Genomic DNA, 22,562 nt, shown 5'->3' on the forward strand with positions numbered 1-22,562 from the left:
GGTTTTTGTATGAGTCCATAATTAATCCTCCTGATTGCAAAAAGCTGAGCCTCCCCCAGGAGCCTGTCCCCTGGTGCTGCTCGTTACACTGCAGGGAATGGGTGGCTCACAGCATTCCCCACCACTGCCCCAGGCTTAAATAACAGGGAACTGCATTGCACCAGGGAAACAAAAAGATGAGATGGAAGGCTGGGGAAGGGAAATAAGAGGCTGATTGTTTTTCACACATCTGAATTATGCAGATGGCTCCTGTACAGCAGATGGGATTTCAATTTGAGCTTTTATTGGAAGAAAAAGTGTGTTTCTCAGCCAGAGTGACCAAAGCCATCTGGATTTTTTTGTATGCTGCACTTGATACCCTTTTTCCTTTCTTATTTTCTTGGTAACCATGTGTTTCACCACAGGTAATACCTGGTTAGGGAATAAACACAGAGCCCCAAAGGGGATGATGTGCTGTTGGCATCGTGATGTGGTCAGTGGTGCCCTTGGGACACAACGCTGCCACTGGTTAGGGCTGGTGTGGGAGCACTTTAATCCCTACAGAGAGTTTTGGGACACCTTGAGCCCTCAGAGCTGTGCTGTATATCAAGCTCTGTGATGCTCGGGGCTGCCCTGCATCCCTGCCCCCCTGGAGGGGAGCACTGGAGCCAGCCCACCCATCCCTGGATATAGACAGCAAAGCCCAGCCTGCAGGAAGCCTTTCAGTTGGAGGGGAGGGCAATATTTTTGGAGAAGCAAAATAAATGACTTCTGGAGTGATCTGCTTTCTGCTGCTATGTGTGGTGGTTGTTCAGCCACCTCTCTGCTCTGCCCTTTGCCAGCCCCTTTGCAACCCCAAAAATGATGGACGCACAGGATGAGAAAAGAACGCTTCACTACTAGGTATGTAAACACCAATCTGCCCAAATACAAACCTCCCTCCTCACCAACCACCACCAAACAATTACACACAAACAATAAAAATCTCCCAAGGATTACCAAACACTTCTCGTATTTATATTTTTGATTTTATTTTTAATTTTTTTATTACAAAAGAAAAAAAAAAACCACAACCATTATTACAAAGGCACCATTTACTGGAAGGCTTCTGCCAGGGAGAACTCTCATTTCAATATTTTTTGTGATCAAAATGCAGCACAATTAAAATCCATAGGCATAAACAAAACCCAATTAAGAAAAAAAAAGAGAGAACTGTTCAATCCATAGCTTATAATTATGCAGTTTCTTCAAAGTCAATAGAGGCTTTTTTGTTAAAAGCCTTCAAATGAGAATCGTATGGTTGACTTTAAAAACAAAGGAGAAGAAGGAAACCAATGTTTGTTCAAAAAAAAAAAAACCAATAAAATAATAATTAAAAAAAAAAACACACAAAAAATATTGTTTGGGTACTGGTTAGCGAATTCAACAGATTTACTTCTTCCAAATCAGTCCCCACTGGTGGTACAGCTGGCCTCTGGTGATACACTTGCTCAGAAAGCTGAACATCCACAGGCCATTGTGCCCAACATTTCCCACTCCTGGCCCTGGTTTGGAGAGGGTTTTGGTGAGCTCATGCCCAGCTTCCCACTTTGGGAGCCTGGACTTTGCAGATGCGAGCCTGGAGCAGGAGCCTTAATTCACCCCCAAGAGAGGCAGCCCCAGGGCGAGCTCTAAGCATCTCTCTGTGCTGCTGAATCAGGGCTGAATTAGGCGCCTGCCCTTGTCCATCATAGGTAGCAAGCCCAAAACTGGGTATGTCAAAAACTGCAAATTAATGACTACTTTGTTAAAAAAAAAACAAAACAAACAAAAAAAACACCCAACCAAAAAACCCAACCCAACTATCCTCAAGGTGGAAACTTTGTGGTCAAAAACAAATAAAAACGGTCTTAAAAATATATACATATATATATGGCTTTTCATTTTTCCAATCCATTCCATTGGAAACAAAAATAAATTTAAGGGCGATATTTGGTTTTCAACGATTCTGTCCTTCCCCGTGGCATGGGCAGGGCGGGGGATGGAGGCACTGACTGCGGTCAGAACCCACCCGAGTTCTCCTTCATCTTTGCCAGTAGCCGGGAGTAGACGGGTGCTGCAAAAGGGAAGACAGAACTGGGTGGGATGGACACACGGACACGCTCCCCTCCTGGGTATGCTGCATCTTGCTTGCAGCAAGACCACAGAACGAACTGTTCTTTAAGGGATGGGATATACGATGGAGTGGGGAAGTGGAGAAGTTGCCTTACCTAGTCGAGGATTCCTTTGAGAAACCTGCATGGCAAGAAAACATCGTGTTTCAATAACGACAACAAATCCCTGACAGCTATAAGGCTTTGCATGCCAATACATTCACCCTCAGTCTCCAAAAGGATGCCCACAGTTACACACAACTGCTTTACTAGAAGAAATATTTCTGTTTCTGATGTTCAGCTGCTTGCCAGCTCTGCTGACACTGCCTAAAGTGCTGAAGAAGAGGTGGATGAATGACTCTTTGGTGCCATTTCCATTATTGGAGGTTGACATAGACAGCAATGTGCCAAGGTGTACATGGTGTGCTATCAATGGTAGCTTTCATGTTGCAAAAAATCACTTCTTAGACAATTAAATATAAGAAGAGAGGATTGATCAAACCAGAAAACATATACACTTACTCTCTTCGGAAGCCAAAACCTCAACGTGACATCTTCAAAACACTGTTACCAAAGTGTAATTTCAGTAGTTCTACAACGCAAGATTTTTTGTTTTTTTTTCCTCTTACCTTTGACAAAGCAGATGCCTGTTTGAAGATCTCTAATGCGGGATCTGCAGGCTCATCACCTCTTTCTTGTGGCCTTGAAGCTAAGAGTGGGACAGAGATAGCGCTGAAATACTAGTCATATAAATACATATTCAGATGGATAGATATTAACATATACAGACGGCACTCAAAGCATGCAGGTTGCTTCCTTCCAGTATTTCAAAGCCTGTGTTGAAAGTCCCATAATACCCACAATAAACTGAAGTGATTGCTCCCTCCCAAAGCAATGATGGAGGTGATGCAGGTCAGGAGCAAGGAGAGACCACAACTCCAGAAGGGCATGGCAAGCAGAGCACTCGCTCCAGCAAGAGCAGGCTGTGCTGTATACCCACCCTGTGCGATCTGCTCCATGTTTTGATGCTGCTCTCTTTACACATGGAGCAGCTCTAAGCACTTCCATGCACCAACCTACCCTGAGGCTGCAAGACGGAGCTCACAGCATGAATCACTCCGTTCGTGGCCATGATGTCGCTTTCAGCAATGGGCTCCTTGTTGACGTGTATTACGTGGTTTTTCTGTTCAGGAGGAGAAAAAAAGTGAAAAAGCAGAAAACGAGAAACTTTTGTCATCAGTGCTTTCCAATTTTATAAAACCTTCACTTGAACTCATTCGTTTACTAGATGGTTGTAAGCATTTTCATTTCCTTTGCCAACTGAGAAGAGTACAAAACCAAATGATAGCTTGAGCAGAGCGGCCAGCAGGTTTTGGAGCACAGGCTTTCTCTGTGGGCTGGGTGGAAACGCTGTGCACACCCACCAGCATCCTGACACAAGGAGGGATTGCTATGGGGGTTGGAGCAGGAGGGAGCAGACCACAGCTGGACATGGCAGAGGTCTGCCACATGAGTTGGCCAACTCAACGCACTCTGGAACAGCAACCTTTCCATTTTTGGCCTGCATTTTCTTCCTTATGCACAGAGAGGGTTGTGAGTTACATATTTTCTGAGATATATATTTGTCCTCAATAGGGGATTCTACATTCTCTTAATGTAGTGCAGAATTTCCAAAATGAAATTATACATCTAAATAAATCCTGCTGTGTTCGGGGAGCCCATGCAGAGATCATTTTCATTACACTGAAAAAGATGTGTTAGCTGAACAAGCTATTCATTTGATTTATTTATGTTTTTTCCCCATGACTCAGGGTTAAATTTATAACAGCTCCTGGAAGTCATTTACAATTGGCCTTCTGGGGAGAAAGCTGAAGCAAACCACATTTCAAGGTTGCCAACTTGCTGAATTGAACACATGGCAAGAGTCCCTCCACTACAACCCTAAAAACACGGCTTGATGGGACCCGACGCACATTTAGGACAGGCTCCCATACCACCCAGCTGAGCAGACATCCTTTGTTCCCCGACATGGGCTCTGATGGCAGAGCACGTCCCCGCTGGACGCAAGGTCCCGTCAGCGCTGACTCACCATGCTGACTTCCAACTTGTCTCCCTGCATGGACCTGAGCCGCACAAGCGCACTGACAGCGCCGCTCACCAGGATCTCATCAGCCATGTGGAACTTGAGGATGCTGGCAAGCTCCTTGGCGTTACCTGGGGGAAGAAAACATTTACACTTACATCAGAGCTTGCTTCCCGTGTTTCGGCTGCTGGAATGACCCTACATGGAAGATGTCATCTTTCCCGAAAAGGGAAAGGGAACAAATGTAAAATTGAAAAGCGCTTTCGGAAATCCCTTGGTTAGAGCTGGTTAGGGCACTGAGGCTGCTCCTGCCTGGGCAGGTCAGGATCCCAACAAGTCCTGAAAGACCATCTCCCCTGAAAGTGTCCCACCTGGGAACACATCAGCTCTGCCCAACACATGAAATCCTTTCCTCTTGGTGATGCAGTCTCCTGTTTTTCTCACCGTGCACTCTATGAACCTTCTTCTGGTGCTATTTTCACTTCTCAAAATAGTTTAGAGAGGAAAAAACTTCTGTTAGATAGGGAAGCACAGAGAGCACCCTGGTACTTGCAAACATCAATACTTTCACCAACTCTAATGACACTTTGCAATAATCTTCATGGGTGACACCGCAGGATTCCTGGGTAGGAAGGGGAAAAGTGCAGGAGAGACAAACCAGGCTCTGAGCAACCAGATTGAGCTGTGGGTGTCCCTGTTCACTGCATGGGAGTCGGACTAGATGACTTTTAAGGGTCCCTTCCAACTCAAAGCATTCTATGACTCTGTCACTGGTGGTTCACAGACTGAGAGCCCGATCTTCACCTCACTGGGTCTCTCTCTATTCTTTTAGCTGTCCTTTGAAACAGATCTTAGGAAGGCAAGAGGTTTCCCCACCACCACCTATCTTCCAAGAGGCAGCGATGTGCACAGCATGGGCCAGCAGTCCTCCTCCACCTTCCCCTTTACAGCCTGTGAATAAAACCCAGAGCAAAACCCAGAGACAGACAATGGGGAAGAGCTAGTGCAAAAAAAACGGCCTTCACATACGAAACCAGAGAAGCTCCTCCAGCAGTGTGGACTTCTTGTTTTGCTGCCTATATCTGAATACACTCTGAGCTTTTTTTCCATTACAGTTTTTCTAGGGTGGCCACTGCTCACACTGCACAACCTCACCAGCATGATTCACTTCTTCGTCAAAAGCGTAAACTAAATATTTGCGTGAAAAAACCAGAACATCTGAAGTGCCCACATCTGGGATACTTCATTCCTGCAGCCGTTTATAATAGCTACAGAACAGTTCTGAAATATTTATACATTAAGCACTACACTGGATGTGGAGTCTGATATTACCAATTCCTCATCCATGCACTTAAAAGGATAACCAGCCTCCATGGGCAGATGCTTCCTGAATTATGACATCAATGTTTGGTTGGGCTTTAATGACGAGAAGATGTTACACTGAAATACCTGGCATTGTTTCCAACCACAGCCATTTTCCAGCATGAAGAAAATAAGAGATCCTGTTGCTTACCCAGAAGAGGGTTATTAAACACTCCCACGCTTTTCTCTACAGCCAGTCTGCATGCCTGTGCTTTTCAGGATATTGGTCTCCATCTATGCTAGACCAGAGTATTGGTCAGACTTCCTGCTTTACCCATGTATGCACAGATGGAACAACAGCTCCATTCTTTTAATAATTACATTTCATATTCAAGGCTGAACGTGGACCATGTTTTCCATTTGCAAAACTTTATTTAGTCACCCCAATCCTATGCTATTGAAAGCCACGTTCCCACTGCTATCATCTCTGATGTTCAAGGCAGAGATCTCCATTTCTCAAGAAACACCTTAGAGTTGTCTTGCTCACACCAACCAGCCCAGCCAAACTGAAGTCATAGGAAGCTTGAAGCAGCCACTACAAACGTGTCTACCCAGGAGAAGTATAGGCCCATGGCCATGCTTTGTGTGAGGGCTCAGTTTCACTCCTTTCTGTGCACCCTCAGCTTTCTGCTGCACTGGGCTTTTCCTAATCAGTTGTGTAGGAGCTCCATGCTCCCAGCAGACAGATTCAAAGAATGAGATATGGCAGAGAACCTGAGCCATTCCTCCAGTATTACACTAACAACACACGGCAGCTGAATGCTCTAGGAATGCTCACCCATCAGTTTGTTGAGTTCCCCTTGTGGCATGGCTTGGAAAGCTTCGTTGGTTGGAGCAAACACGGTGAAGGTACCCGGCCTGTTCAAGTTCTCCATGAGACCCGCAGACTGGATTGCAGCCACCAACGTACTGCAAGACATGTACAACATTGATGGCCTCACCATAAACTACATTCGTTGGTCTTCGAGCTGTGAGGTTACAATTGCAAAATCCTGCTGGGGTCCAGCAAGTCAATTAAGCAAAAAGTTGACCAAGTAGGAGATGATCCTGCGAGGCCCAACCAGAACATCTGAGAAATGACAAAGCAAGCTGGGGCTGCTGAGTCCTTGGGGACAAAGTGGCTTTGTGAGGAGACACAAAGGTTTGGTCACAGCAGTTCTGACAGGCAGAGGTGGCTACAGAGCTTCTTCCTGTAATAACATATTCACAAGGGAGACCACAGACTCTTGGTTCACAATTCAATGAAGGCTTATTTGAACTCTCACTCACTATAATTTAAGAATGAGTCCATGGTTTTGGGTACTCTTTCCTTGTTAAAAAAATTATGTATAGTCAAGACTACGATCCGTAATAAATAGAATAGCAAATAGAAGCAGCTCTTCTGCTTCTAACTGGCACCTAGGAAGAGTGGAAAGGTCACCTGAAGCGATGGTCTGCCTTGAGAACATCCATCACTGAGCCAGTTGGTGGGGTCAACATCTTGTCCACACTAAACAGTGTCCCAAACCTTCCTCTCTTGTCGTGGGCAGCAATGCAGGCATTTTCAATGCATAGGTTCTGCAAATGCAATTCCAGAGAAACAACCTTATCAGAATATGCTTGGAAAGAGAGATCCTTACTCTTTCCATAATGCTGTTACACGTTTTCCATGTTAGCCATAACACTACAGACAATCAGCCTACAGAATATTTATAACTGATAGCAAGAGATAAAAAAATTAAAACCAACTTAACCCCCTGGTCCTGCTCACAATGAAACGGTCATTTAAAGACAACGGTTAAACTGACAAATTTGGAGAAATTCAGCTGATTTTGAGAAGCTGAAGCCAGACCCTCACTCAGACGTGGCCTCCCTAAGCACCAGAGACCCAGGATAGGACACAAATCATCTGTGCAGAGCAACCACCCACATTTAGCATTGCAAGCTACAGAAACTTACATTGCGGTACACAAATACTCTCAGTTCCTTGTCACCCAGTGTCTGTAGTTTCTGACCGTGGTAAAGATATTTAGAGGAGAGCTGGTCTTTAACAATGTGGTTCAGAAGCAAATTTTTCATATTGCTGTCAACAGTGGGGCGTTTATCTGCAGCCAAAACAATAAGGCAAGAGCTAGTGACTCACTTAGAATGACCACAGAGACACTAAAAATGTCCACATGCAGATTACTACCCACAACAGTTTTTAATTTTGAAGCTAGATGCCACCATCTATAGCTGAGGCATTTGAGAGAGGGTTTGCGTGCTTGCACGCTGAAACTCAGCCAAAGAGAGACAGCGCAAAGCAGATCTGTGGCCCGCACCGATAGAAGAGAAGGATTTACCCCACATTTTACCTTTGAACACCTCATTCACTGGGGCAAGGAGGGTCACTCGCTCACTGCCAGTTAGATGAGAACTCAGCCCAGCTTGTCTGAAAAGGTTCATAGACTCAGAAACTTCAGATTCCTGGGCCAACTCAAACAGGGTCTTAGCTGAAAAGAAAAGCAATGCGTAGTAACATCCCATTAAACGCAATCCACTAATTGCTACAAAAAAAAAACAACAAAAAAACTTACGTCCTCTATATCCTCTTTAGTAAAAAGAATAGGCAAAGGAAAGGGAACATAGCAAGAAATGCAATAGTGCCTCCAGTACCTGAGTCTGGGATCAGCAGCTCATTGACAAAGTGGACAACGCCGTTGGTAGCCAGGATGTCCTTGTTGGCAATGATGGGCTTCCCATTCAGCGTCAGCTCTTCCCCACTGCAGCCCACATCCAGGGTGGTTCCTTCCAGTGTCTCCATCGTCAGCCCAGCAATGATGGCCTCAGCACACATGGCCGACTTCAGGATGTGGTGGTTCAGCAGGTCTGCGAGAGAAGCAAGTGTCTTAGCAAGCTGGAAAAAATCAACCCTCCAATTACTGCAGTTTTTTGGGATCCTCTTCTAAAGGTGAGGGCCTCTGAAGTCCAGGGGGAGTACAGGGCTCTGTGACACAGGATGTGCAGCTATTTCAGATTGTGCTGGTTTTAATTCAGCAGTCTGTGAAATGAAGTGTTTCTAAATGGATCATTTTTATACGTTCTTGTCAACCTCAGAAAGGTTTTGTACTTGATTCATTGGCCAAAGGAAGTTACACTGATTAGATGCTAGTATTCTTCTAGCTGTAGACTGATAGAAATAATCACCACAAAGAGGAGTGCTAAGAAAATACTCAAAACACTGCTTCACTCCCTCCTGTATATCTGATAACACCCTCCCTGCCACATCTATACAACTAAGCCCAAAGAAGCCTGGACTGTCCAGGCTAAAAAGATGGAGGATGTCAGATGTGTTGACTGCAGCTATTGTTAGCTTGTATCAAGGAGCTGCTCAGATCTATGTGAAAAGGAATTCTGAAGAACTGCAGAATAATCTTTGGTCTCTCGGTGCGCTTGATAAACAAAGCACTTACCCCTCAGGGCTTCTGGATCCCCCAGGATCCTGTTCAGCATCTCTCGTGGGATCTTCTCAAAGGCTTCGTTGGTTGGAGCCAGAAGAGTGTACTGGCCTTCGCTCTCCAGCAAGCTGTTGAGGTCAGAAGCAGCCACAGCAGCCTTCAGAGAAACAAGGAGAGAGGGTAAAACGCGTCCAGCCAGAATGCAAAGGTCAGCAGCTTTGTCCAGGCAGTCACTGAGAGCCAGATTTATTACAGCTTTTAGAATTTCAGCACACGTACAAAAGTCCTGAATAGCTTCTTTCAGCGCTTTGGTCCCTCTATAAATTTGGCCTGGCCTCTTGATTCTCTTGTGCTCCAAGAATCTGAGTACAAGAGCTTACTTGGGCCAGTCTCAGAGCTGGTTCGAATACCCCAATGTGCCTGGAAAGGGTCACTGCAGTTCCAGTAAATAATTCAGACCAGACTCTACAGCTGGCGAACGGCAAAACTTCTCTGCTTTCCTCTTTATTCCTTAACTTGGCAGATTGCAAAGCAAATATGTTGGTACACATCAAATCTGAAGAGTTAACAGCTCCTAAGGCTGAGTTTATGATACAGGAGGGAGGGGCCAGACTCAGCCTGTGTCTTTCTCCTGACAGCAGTAGCAGGGTGACAATTATTCTCATAAAAAGCCACTGATACTGAGCACTCTTCCTACAGCAAAACAAGCTCTATCGGCACAAGGATGTCATCAGCAGCTGTGGAGTCACAGCACTTAGGCGCTGGCAAACTTCACTGGGAGTGGGACGAGGGAATATCTCTAAGGAGCCCTTCAGCACGCATGGGTCAGACTCACCCGAAGGGTCTCCAGGCTTTCCTCAGTCTCCACGATGTGCTGAATGCTGTTTGTGGTGGTGGAGATGACCTTGTCAATGACATGAACCACCCCGTTGGTGGCGTGGTGGTCAGCTTTCAGCAGCCTGGCGCAGTTCACAGTCACAATCTGCAGAGGGAAGGATGCACAGGGCGTTATGGGCACTAAAACAAGAAGGTGAAGCAGCCGCCGCTGTTACTCTATTTTGAACACAGTGAGCACTTGAATATTGAACCAGCAGGAGCAGAAATGTGGTTTCCTAAAAAAACACGTAAAGAATGAGAATGCCCTTTCAAAAACTGTTTGAATGGTATTGTGTTCAAAGAGCTTTGAAAGCAATCCACGGTTTTGTCTACCCTAAGAAAATATGCAACATCAAATACTTACTGCATCATGTTATTCAGTAATATGGGCAATGTACCTGTAGCACCATCTATGGAACTAACCATTTATAAGTATTCCTTTTTATTTCCTTCTGAACATCCATCCTAAGTCAATAGTCTTCAGCCTAAGCATTACATAGGTCTGGAGGACAAAGAGCTGTGCAGGAGCTGCAAGAGGACAGAACAGCAAGCCCATTGTGGGCAGGTTGAATGCCAGCATCTTACCCCATTGGGATAGTGATGGATCTGGATGGGCAGGTTCTGGTACATGGAGTTAAGTGTTGTCCCATGTTTCAGGTCATCCGTGAGGACCCGTTTGTTCACCATGTGGTAGCGGAGGGCATTGAGCAGCTCAATGTTGACATTGCTGACCAAGGAATCCAGTGTTTCCTGAAAATCAACAACATTCCTTTTTCAGCACTTGTTCATTTTTTCAGCTTGTCGTTGGGGAGAGTCAGAGCTCTAAGTAAGTTCATCTCTAGCCTTAAAGCAGCAGCAAGCAGCTCTGGCAGCCCTGTCCTTGGCAGACAGATGGCAGCAAGCTCCAGAGTGGGGTCATGGCACGGACACAAGCAATAAGGTGACCAAAGGCACTGCCAAAGAAAGGTGACCTTCCACACCAATAAGGGGATCTGCTGTTGCAGCTTTGGGGTAGGGGCTTCATAATTATCAAGAATAACCGAAGTGGTAAAGAAAAACTGAAAGGGATGGAAAGTCTCTTGTCTTACTGCAACATCTAACATTAAGAAGCAGGGAAAACTGAACAAGCTGACTTCTATATCTACCCCCTGCTGAGCACCCACATCACTGGGCAGTGCTGGGCTCTGTCACAAACAAAGCTCTGGAGCTGACAAATCAAGACAGTGGTTCCCATCTTGGAAATTCCCCGCCCTCCCTACACCAGGATGTGCCTGTTCTGCTGAATCTCCATCACAGAAAGCCAGGGGAAGAAGAGGAAGAAGGGGAGCAAACTCTTACAGCAGACAAGGAAGCCCAGGCCTCGTTACTCGGGGCAAAAATAGTAAAAGTCCCAGGTCCTTCGATTTCTGGCCTCAGGTTGGAGCGGTCGGAGTAGAGCTGCGTGGTGGCAGAGCCCACCACCCCCAGGGTCTCGTAGATGTTTGAGAGCGGCAGAGCTGAAAGAAGAGAGGTTATGTTCCCCAGAGCCCATCAGGTCTCTCCCAGCCCCCACCAGGACTGAGCTGTATTTCCTATTAAATGGAATTTTGCTCAACTCGCACTTGCCAAAACAGAACTGAGCAGAGGCCGGCAGAACTGTCTGTTACTCTATCGTTACCTTGGATTGCATTTCCAATAGAGCTATATTACTTGTTGGAAAGAGTAATTCCCTATGGCCCTCCCATGCTTGATTGAGTTTAATTATATCCACGGTTTTAAGTTGTCTGGAATACTTTGCAGGCTTTGGAGCTAATCTGGCACTCAGCTGGTGCGCTGCTGAGTCCATTTTTGACTCATTCAAGGCAATCTTGTGCACAAATTGCAAAACTCAAATCCACTCTGAGCAGTTTTCTAACGTTTTCCTTAACTGGGCTGACGCATGATTTTAAGAAGTTTAAAAAAATGTCAAACACGTTCTTACCAGCTGGGCAGCCTTTTTCTCCAGGAACTTTTTCATACCCAGGGCAGCACTCGTAGCTGATTACTCTGGAATAAGAGATGGATACAGCAGATTAACCCAGAGCGTTTCACTGCTTTTTCTGCCTGCACTCATCCCTATTTGGTGGTGTTTCTCAAGCAAAATCTTCCTCAAAAATATATACTTGAGCAAAAGACAAACCACATCTATCATCTCCTCCAGGGCTGCACGTTGCCAGCTTCTCTACAGAACAAAAACAGAAACTATTTCTTTTCAAAACCACGCTTGCTCAGCTATTTTGCTGGTCTCTGTATGAACAGTGATGGAGACTGACACCATGGTCCCAGCAGAAAACCTCAGTAAGGCGGTGAGCTCAGCACCAGCTCAGGACCTGGATAGGACAGAAAGGTGAGGCCCAGACCTACAAGTGATGGTGGTCATCTATATCTCCAAGTATCTCATCAGAGAGGACCCAGAAGTGATGATGGATGTATATATTTCCGGGTATCTCCTGGTGGGATTTGGTGCCAACTGCCTATTTCCCAGCTGTTTGGCTCCAGCACAAGCCAGCAGCGAATACTGAGCACCCACCTATAGCACTGAGGGCTTCGAGCCAATGGCTGAGCACTCACTCAATGCACACAGGATTAAGGACTGACAAAACTCAGGTGCGTCCTTGATCCATGACAGAGGGAAGCAACACAAAATATATCAGAACACCCAATATCTCTCATCTGTATTCGTATTTTTTTGGCAGTGGGAGTTCAGCTCATTCAGTTCATCCCTTTCCTCAGGAGGATCTGGGGATCTCCCAGTGTATCAGCTGGGTTTGGGCAATGCACTGCAACTCCGGTATGACTGCTCTACCAAACCAGCCAAGCGTTTCCCCTGTGCTTCATCCCATTCCTGTCCACCCCAGAAACCATCTGCTTGTTTAAAGCAACATCGGCACAACAGATCCAGAGGGGAAAGAGCATCTCTGGTCTTGGCTGCTTGGAACCGGTGATGGATGTGCATCCATGGCCTGAATGCTGCACCCATTGTCTGCAGCTCAATGGGAAATAAAAGAAGTCATCTGATTCTCAGAGCTGGCCATTAAAGGGAACGTCACCACATAAACAGGAAAAAATATTAATAAAAGTCAATCCGGGAGTGGCCTGTTTATTTTTCACAGAGGTTTCTTTCATTTGTTGCTCTTAGGCTCAGTGCGAAAGGAGCAAGGCCATCTGATGGATGGGCTGGGGCAGTGACAGAATCGATATTCCTCCTAAAGAGAAGTGTTCCCTCTGTGCTCCCGACTGGATTCGAGTGCACACCCACTCAGAGAAAGCAAAATCCTCAAGCTTCAGATATTTGTCATCATTTTAACAGTGTTAACAAACAGTGGAAATGCCTGGGGTTTAAGAGGGAATTCTTCAGGGTAATTAAGAGCCAGCAAGTGAAACAAATACCTGCCTTTCTGTGACAGAAGCAAATAAATTCTGTGTCACGGTTTCCTAAGAGAATTACAAAGCAAACCCAGACTGATTGTCTAGACATTATATATTCCATGTGGGAAAGAGTTTGCCTAAAGCAATCCCTTCCTTTGACTACTGGAGATCTTAACACCCTGCTGCTCCGCTCTCCTCAGCCCCCCGTCTCGTGTTCATTACAAACACACGCTCTCTCCCCCCGCCACCTCCCTCCCCTACCTCCGATTTTTCCATTTTTTTCCACCCTAGAAACTAAATCCAGTCTAGACAGCTCCCTTGGTTCGGAGCTGTAATCAAAGACGAAGAGCTGATTAAAAAGAAATCATTGCAAAGTTCAGCATACGTAATTCCTGAGTGCTGACACAGGCTTTAAAAGGCTTATTTATGGATCGATGGGAGCTGAACGGGCTGCGAGGAGCGGGCGGGATGTGGTGCACACAGGGCTCACTGCTTGGGCAGTGGGACGGGACAGGAGCACACGGCCTGCTTTTTGGGGTGGGGATCATCTCCAGCATCACTGCACCAGGGCAGTTAATGGCAAGGAGCACCAAGGCCAGCAGTGGGGTCGGCTCCACCTGTGGGCAGGCTCCTTCCAGCCCCCAGTCTCACTCACCCACTGGAGCTGACCCACCAGCAGCTCTGTGCGCCAAGTTTGCCATTCACAACCTCCCCTCCCATCTTGTCCTGTCTGATCTCGACAGGGATTATTTTTAAAGCTTTCTGAAAACCAGGGAAGGCCAGGTGGACACAAAGGTGCTCAGCCAAGTGCTCGTCCCTACAAGGAACCAATCCCAAGGCTCACGAAACCATCTCCACCTTCAGCCATTTGCCCTGCCGTGGCTGATGGGCCTGGGGGAAGCCACTCAGTGTGACCTGACCACCCAATGTGCCCAATGTACCCAAAAACATGGATACAGCTCAAGATGCTGCTCAGCACTGGGGCCCAGCTGGTCCTGCAGCCTCATCCAGCCCCAGGGAGCAGCATGGCCATGGCTGTTCAGCCCCATTTTCAGGATATGGTACCTTACACATCTATATGGGAACAAGAGTGCTCCTTTGATATGTTCTTCTCCATCAGCCCCAGCAGAGAGCTTTCACAAGGCGAACAATCTGACCCTGCTGTCCAAGGGCTTTGGCTGCACCAAATCCTTAAAATCCAGAGGATTTGGAACGTGAGCCAAAGCCAAGGTGCTGGTGTGACCTCAGCCAGCTCCATGCAGCAGCACGGGTTCAGTAAGTAACACCCTCCTACAAAGAGCACTTGTCACCCACTCTGCAACACCTCCAGCCATGATTTTCTGACCCCCTCACTGAGAAATTTTGACTTGAGTGTTCAAGGCTCTTCAGCCTTCAGTTTGGAAATGCTGCACTCCTACATGGCCAAGCGTCTGAGAGCAGAAGCAAGCTCCCTGCTTTTTATTAGTCATTGTTTCACTGCTGGGACATTCTTAGGATCCGAAATTAAATTTTAAGTGCATTTTTCAAGGTAATAAAAATAAGCTTAGGCATATATTAGTGAATAAAGATCCATTTGTAATAATTTCCTGTAATAAAACCCATATGTTTTGGTTTTGTAAAAAGTGTGCCAGAGATTCATTTCTTTTCCTGAGCTGAGGAAAGTACATCAGACAAAAAAAAAAGTTAATTCAAAAGGGAAAAAAAAAAAAAGTACTAAGGGGCAGCTTTCTGCTACTAGTTATTCCTCAAAAAATAGTAATAATAAAAAAATGTGTATAAGTTGTCATGTTCTCCAGGAGAAAAAGTGTGTGTGGGAGGCATTCATCGCAACCCCCACTTCCAAAAGAATGAGCCCAGTGCTTAAGGGAGGTAGGAACATATAAAAAGCCCAGTCACAACGATGAGAATATACTCTAAATAAACTATTTCCTTGGCCTTGGAATAACCAACAGTGGAAAATTACCTAATTACCAAAACAATCTTGTTTCAGTGCTCATTAAAATCAAAGCGGTGTCAGACTTCTTGCCAACTGCCTTATCTCACTTCATCAGCAAGTAATGCAATGATAAAACGTACATAAATCCTCTATCTAATTTCTCCCCAACCGCGTGAGCCAACACTTTAACAAAAAGGAGAAAAGCAGAAAAAAAAGAAGTAGATAAAGAGGTGAGAGTCCCCTTCTGATGCATGAGCTGAATTTTCCATCGTGCACATCCAGCTCCGGCGCAGCACTCCACCCCAGCGCGCTGGAAGATGCAGTTCATGAAGCAAGTCTGCAAAGCCACGCCACCAAGGCTGGTGCTCACAGCCAGAACTTGTTTCTATTAGGTGAGAGCTACAGAGCAACGCCACGCAGCACCCTCTGCCCCTCTGGGAGTGGTTCTGGAGCAGCACCTGGAAGGTGATGTGCCTGGAGGCAAGACTGAAGACCAAGCACATCCTAAGTGTTGGGCTAGATGATCCTAGTGGCTTTTTCCAACCTTAATGATTCCATCATTCTAATCTCTCCATTTTCTCTGTGTCTCTGGACATGCTAGGACGATGAAAAATAAAAGAAATCAAAAATAAAGCATTCAAATCTACCTTCCTGGAGCCAGGTACCTGCATCCGCAGCACACTTCCAATTTGCGACACTACTGACATTTCAAGCAACTGAAGAGGATAATAGGTGAAAAAGTGAAGTGGATGTGCTGAGTCAAGCATCTCCCAACCTAGGGCTTCACAAAGGTGGAAAAAAGCCTTTTAGGACAGAAGTGACCATGCTTATCCAGAGTTGCGCTGGTGGGAGACGGGCACTGGGACCCCACTGGGCTGAAGAAGTGCACGCAGCCACCACAGGGAAGACCCAAGTGTGGTTCCTGAGTGAAGGCTGCAGCCCCCAGTCCTGCTGACACATGAGCCAAATCCTGACTCCTTCTGGGACTTGAAGTTGTTCTCAGGAGCTCACCCAGACCAGCTCAGCCCCATGCAGAGGGCCGGTTTTGGGGGCACATGCTGGGCACCATCATTTGTGTCCACACATGCTCCTGGGAGCCTGAGCACCCAGCATGGAGCACCCCAGGCCCTGACACTGCTGTGAGAGTCTGCTTGCTGCAGCTCAGCAAATAACGTCCTGTATGAACAGCTCCTGATTGCTTCCATACGCCGGGAGCACCGCGTCCAGCGGGAGCCATCACTGGCAACTGTCTGTAATCAGAGCTGTCCCAGGGTCCTCCGGAAAATCTGAGTGAGGCACACATCCTTTGTTCTGCATCAGCACATAAAGAGCAGAGCAAGGCCTGGGCTCAGAAATGGCTAGGAAGGGAGAAAAGGACAGTAAAACCCATTGTTGGGATGACGCAAAGTGAAGAATAGCGAGCAAATTCCATGTGTAATGGGAACATTATCTCATAGGTTAACACACAGGTTAATGCTGCATGCGCTTTCTTCTCAGCAATGCATCATTGGATAAGACATTTGGGTAAAAGCAGAGAAAATAAGGTTGGAAGAGATCACCCCATCTCCTCAAATGACATCACCAAGTACTGCCAGATGCCAGCCCCTCCAGCTCCTCCTGGAGATAAGTGGGTGAGTTGCTTTCTGCCAAATACACATCGAGTTACTTGAGGTTTAGCTTCTGATGTGCTCCAGAGCTGAAGCAACCCACGGCTGGCATCTCCTTGCCCTTCAGTGATTTTAAGGGCAAAGCTATCCCACAGCACTATCTTGTTTTGTTTGGAGGCTGTGCTACTCTCTTATCAGAAGAAGCAGTGATGATACCACACTGCCATGCCAGAATCTGGTCCACTGACATAAGAAAAACACCATTCAGCCAAGATGGGAGTTTGAATTCTGATCATTCCAATGAGATCTTCCTAGATTTGGTGCTTTCATAGAATTAGGGGGGAGTTGGTTTGCTGCGCACAGGGGCAGTCCTACCTCCCTCCTCACAATACCAACACGGATCCATAAAACCAAATCCAACAGCCAGCAAAACCAGCTGAACCAACAACGGCAACCGAACCAAGAGCAGCACAGCTCACCCCCGCTACAGACCCCAACGCCTGCTGCTTTCTACAGAAGCAGAGTTTATTCAATCAGCAGCAAAGAGCAGCACGTTCCTATAGATCCAATTCCACATCACACAGGGCCGCGCGCAGCGGATGATTTCTGCTGTTTGCTCTAGATCAGTGACTTCTCATGGCGTGTGATTCCAATCGAAGAGGAGCTCTGCTTTCATCTGTCTGAAGCCCTGGTTGGACTCCACCGAGGAAAACGCTTCCCCGCTCCCGATCGCAGCCTGGCGCCGAGTCAGGCACGCACGGCCCTCATTATCTGCTGACTGCATCGCAATGTCCCCAGGCTGCTCGCGCCCACACTTTATGCAACAGCTACTCGACTATTATTGTTTGCAATTTTAGATGTGGAATCGGCCCACGAGCGTAATTAACGCTCCTGGTGGAGTCATCAGAGCGCTGGCTAAACGCGACACCTCTTTCTCTTTATTTCTGGTTTTACTTCCAAAGAAAACACGTGCGGATGAATTTTACGGTCTCTCCAATATCCATCAGGATGCCTTCTCTGCCTGTTTTGGGTTTTTTTTTTTTTCAGTGAGGCAGCATTGGGCCTAGCATGGGAAGACAGAGACGCACTAACTACTAGAAGACATCTGGGCCACACTTCATTACTGCATCCACACTTACAGCATCGAGAGCAGTATGAGTACATATAGAAATGGAACTAGAATAAATCATCAGGGTTTGAATGCCACAGAATCATAGAATGGTTTGGGTTGGAAGGGACCCTTCAAGGCCACCCGGTCCCACTCCCTGCAGTGAGCAGGGACACCCACAGCTCCATCAGGTGCTCAGAGCCCCTCCAGCCCAACCTGGGCTGTCTGTAGGGATGGGGCACGCAACACATCTTCGGACAACCCACCCTTATTGTAAACAACATTTTCCTTATATCCAATCTAAATGCCCCCTCTTTTTGTTCAAAACCATTTCCCCTTGTCTAATCTCAACAGACCCTGCCAACGAGCCCGTAAACACCGTATATATTTCTTAACATCTAAGTATTTCGCCGTGTTTGTCACAAGAGAAAAACCACACAAGACAAGCATGCTTTCGGCAGCGAAAGGCTAAAATAACTCTTAACATGCAATGCACACACCCAACACGTGCTGCACCACGTGCCTCTCCCCACCAGCACCCAGCAGGGGCCTTGGGGCAGCCCTGGAGGGTTCCCACGTACTCACGTTGCCTTCCCGCAGATCTTCCTCTGGTACCACTGCTTGCAGTTGGTGAAGTATTTCCTGTTGGTGCCGATCAGCTTCTGCACGGCGCAGACATTGGGGCTGCGGGAAGGACAAAGCAGAGAGGGGTCTGTCAGGGGCCCAATGGCAAACAGAGGGGTCAGCGGGGAGGGAGCGTGGGGAGCGGGGTGTGTTGGGGCGGTCACAAAGCAAAGGGAGAAAGCAAAGAGCTCTCTCTCCGCTCTGCAAGGTTACGCTTTTCTTCACCGCGTGCAAAATCTCCACGTCTTCCCATCTTCTGCCTCTCCCCTAAATATATAGGAATTCAGTGAAAAATAATGGTTCGGTCGGGATTTCTATGGCAAACAGCAGTTTATAATCTGGAGTCTCCACTGAAACCTAATAAATTTCAGCAATAACTCAAACGTTTCCCAATTTTTTATTGTTTAGGAGCTAATGGAAGATGGAGATGTACCAGCACCCAAAATGGGTCCTTCTGCTGGCTGATGGGCTCTGCCTGTGCTGGAGGCGGATGCTGATGGGGAAGGGCAGCACCGTGCAGGGTGGCACAGACCAGCAGCAGCTGTGAGATCCCAACCCAGCAGCTCCCAGGAGCAGCTCCTCCACCAGAAGAGAGCACGTGGGACACTGCGTGTGTGAATCATCCCACTGAGAGCCGACAGCAGCCTTTCAGCTTTCTAAGAAGCTGAGAGCAAAGCTGTGGTCAAACAGGAGCTGACTTGCGTCCGCTTTGGCCAGCACAGTGCTTCCCTGCTCCTCCCATCGCCACCGCTCTGTGCTTTGTGTGCCAGCAGACCTGGCCACGGGCACGGCACGCTGTGCCCATAGCTAGTGTGAGCGGGCACACATGTCACTCCCTTGTTCTATATAAGGAGAGGGACAAGTGCAGAGAACCTATTAAAAAATAATTGTAGAAATCACAAATCCAAACATTCAGCTGGTGCAGGCTGGCAGCGGCTCAGGGCTTTCCACGCCAAATCACGGCTGAGAGACACGTCTGTGCTCTGTGACTCAGCCCACCTCGGCTCCCCCGGCCCCGCCGCACTGCAATGTGGTTCCAATTAGATCGAAATTCCAAATCTCGCCTCGGTTTCAGCGTCTGGCTGACGGCGGTGGACAATCCCTCTAATATTCATCTTGACAAGCCTGGCTACTGAAGGACTTGTTTGATCACTTCCCCCCACGTCCCTGGGAGCAGCCTGCCAAGAAAACCCCAAACCGGTGCTACTTTTCCCCCCTCCTCCCTAGCCAGGACCCAGCACTGCTGGGGGACGACCTATTGGGAACAGCTCTTCCCTGGTTTTCCTCCATGCAGAACGGTCCCCCCGGGGCTGTGCTGTCAGTGATTCCCACAGCCCGGCTGTAGTGGCGGCTCCCCGCCGTGCACATTCTGGGGCTTTGCCCAGTCTGGCTGAAAATGAATTTGTCAACACTCTCCCTTCTCCTCACTGGAGTTCATCACCTCTGCCATGGCGTTCCCAGCACGCTGCGCTGATCAAACCGCCCATTGTTCGGCTGTGCTGGAGCCCAGCGCTCGGCAAGCAGAGCTGGGGCTGCTGGGCTGGGGGCAGCCCTGGGAAGGGGCAGAACAGAGAGGGACCCCCGCACAGCCCCCTGGTTCTGCACCCAGGCAATGCTCAGTGGTTTTCATCTCCAAGTGTTAATCCTCCCTCTATACTTTTCTCTTCCCAGACCTGAGCTGATTCACTGAAGAATTAATCAAGGTGTCCAAGTGTTGCCTCAGAGCCCAGCACTGCCACCTGGCTTGCAGCCAGCTCAGTGGGAGCATTGGTGGCACAGGGGATGCTCGCAGCAGAGGGGCACTCCTCGTGCACATCCCTCCCGCAGGCAGGGCAGCGTGCCCCGCAGCCACCAGCTTTGTGGTTTGACGTCGCTGCATCTCTTTGACACATCATCAATCAGCGTTCAAAAGTCAGGTTAAAAATGAGCGTGGTGCAAGTCGCGTTCTCCATCAGAAAGGGACCCGTGAGCCAAGTGCTGCTGTCAGCTCCGCGGGATTTATCTCAGTGCAACTTCATCACCTCCACAGACCTCGCCATGCGGTGCAGCTGCATCTGCCCCTGTGCTGCTCTCGGCAGTGCTCTACACCAGGGCTGCACCAACTCACGGCTCTGAGCAAACTTCTGCCTTAGGAACAGCACCAGCACCGGGTATTTAGTTTGTTTCAGATCACGCAGAGATGAAGAACAACGCCGTGTTTGTACATCAATCACTGCAATTCATTCAGTACTGAGATTCTGCAAACAGACATCTGCTCAGAGTCTGCCTGTTAGATTCTCTACCTGGTTAGACAGGCAAAGTATTCCCCTTCTTGTAAATACCGGGCTGGATCCCTGCCAGACACCCATCAAATTGCAATATTTCAGCCAAGGGTTTTTTTTTTTTTTTTTTTTTTTAAAGCCATTCACAATCCTTCGGCGATGCATTTAAATGGAGGCTACAGTTCAATCAGCGCCACCCCGACGAGCGACAAAAGCCACCTGAAACTTCTCTCAACGTTTCACTCCCCCTCATTCCCAACACTTCATAAAAACAAGGGGAGCACCCATGAACATCTGGTTGGTTTTCTGCCTGTCAGTAAAAACACCACGCTACGCAGCCCATCACACGTTGCTCATCAGCAAGAGAGATCTACCTGCGCTGCTGGGATACTCCCTATCTCAGGAGCTCTGTGATTAAAGAAGGGATGACTTCAGTCAGGAAAAATCCAAAATGTACAGTCAGATTAAGTGGGCGCTCACCCCACAGAGATACCCTTCTGCCATTGAAACCAACCTCTTTCTTTTTCTATACATTCATGAAAACAATAATTCCTTCCATGGGATACTTAGCAATTCCAAATCCGGGATTATTTTTTTTTTCTTCCCCTTTTTCCTTATTGAGGAGAGTCTGATAGCATCACTGAGTGACCCAAAAGGACACCGGGACTGCAAAGCATCGTGAGAGAAAGGGGGAAAGCTGTCAGAGGAAGGAAGGAAAAGTCATGGGGGAGGGAAGGAAAAGTTGCAGGGAAAGGAAGGAAAAGCTGCAGGGAAAGGAAGTACGGCACTGATCGCAGCCGGGCTCGCCCCGCACACGGATCCCGGCAGCCGCACCACCAGAGGGAAAAAAAGTTCTGCGGGTATTTCTCTTGTCTTTTTCTCCCCCCTCTCCCCGCGGGCAGAGCGGAGCCGCCGCTTACCCGTGCTGCCGGCCGCGGAGGCGGCTGTGCTGCAGGACCTGCTGGTACGGGGACTTGGCGGCGGCGGCGAGCCCCAGCGCCAGCAGCAGCAGCGGCAGCGACGGGCGCGCCATGGCCGGGGCCGCTTCGGGACGGGACGGAGCAGCCGCGCGTCCCCGTTAAATGCGGCGGCGGCGCGGGGGCGGGGAGCGGCGGTGCGGCCCCGCGGGGGGAGCGGAGCCGCCGCCCGGCCCGGCCCGGCCTTGCGGGAGGGGAGGGGGGGAGGGAGGGGAGAGGGGGCCGCCCCGGGGACGGCATCCAGCCCTCGGGCCGCCTGCCCGGCCCTCCGCCGGTCCCGGAGCGGAGCGCTGCTCCAGCCTCCCGCCGGCGCCTCGCTTCGTCTACAAACTTTTTCTTCTCCTCCCGAACCTTTTATTCCTCCACCCCCTCCCCTAAGTCGGTCCCCGATGTGCTCCGGGGGTCCCGTCCGATCCCAGCCCCCAGGTTGCTGCCGGCCCTGCCCCACAGACGCTCCCAGGAGCATCTTTGTCCGCCCGCCCATGGTGGCACCTCCTCGCATGGCTGCTGGCACTGCTTGCCCCCAGCTCTCAGTGCCGTGCTTGGTACGAGGCCTCTTTTGTAGCCCAGCAGGAGCAGCAAGGCTCCACTAGAGCAGGTTGGTTGTGTCCCCTGGGTTAAGCCCGGAGGTGAATTCAGCAGCGAGCCACAAGCCATCCCACTGCACTGAAGGGCTGCAGGCACTGCGAGGTGCCAGCCCATTGTGGCTGATATGATGGTGCCCTGGGAGCCAGCCCAGCCCTGCAGACAGCCCCAGTGTCCCAGGCAGCACGGCGGCTCACCTGGGAAACTTCCATCCCAGCTACGAGCAGAC

General features: G+C 48.5%; 1 protein-coding gene across 1 annotated transcript; it reads right to left on the reverse strand.

Annotated features, from left to right (window-relative positions):
* On the reverse strand, positions 1,025–21,843 carry TGFBI (transforming growth factor beta induced). The gene is made up of 17 exons (XM_021410573.1): positions 21,692–21,843; positions 18,472–18,570; positions 11,809–11,873; positions 11,187–11,344; positions 10,434–10,598; positions 9,808–9,954; positions 8,988–9,129; positions 8,191–8,403; positions 7,890–8,027; positions 7,495–7,640; positions 6,977–7,113; positions 6,335–6,465; positions 4,201–4,325; positions 3,192–3,294; positions 2,741–2,820; positions 2,229–2,253; positions 1,025–2,074 (listed from the first exon to the last, which is right to left on the reverse strand). The coding sequence occupies exons 1-17, from the start codon at positions 21,802–21,804 to the stop codon at positions 2,019–2,021; spliced, it is 2,043 nt and encodes a 680-aa protein (XP_021266248.1). The 5' UTR covers positions 21,805–21,843; the 3' UTR covers positions 1,025–2,018.

Source organism: Numida meleagris, chromosome 12, assembly GCF_002078875.1.
Source record: "Numida meleagris isolate 19003 breed g44 Domestic line chromosome 12, NumMel1.0, whole genome shotgun sequence".
Classification (NCBI taxonomy): domain Eukaryota; kingdom Metazoa; phylum Chordata; class Aves; order Galliformes; family Numididae; genus Numida; species Numida meleagris.

Excerpts from the sequence above, each read along its gene's own strand:
- TGFBI (XM_021410573.1), bottom strand. The coding sequence starts at position 21,804 with ATGGCGCGCCCGTCGCTGCCGCTGCTGCTGCTGGCGCTGGGGCTCGCC. Across the intron at positions 9,130-9,807 it reads AAAGCCTGGAGACCCTTCGG|GCTGCTGTGGCTGCTTCTGA; the intron begins GTGAGTCTGACC and ends GTTTCTCTGAAG. Across the intron at positions 2,821-3,191 it reads CTCCGTCTTGCAGCCTCAGG|CTTCAAGGCCACAAGAAAGA; the intron begins GTAGGTTGGTGC and ends TCCCACTCTTAG.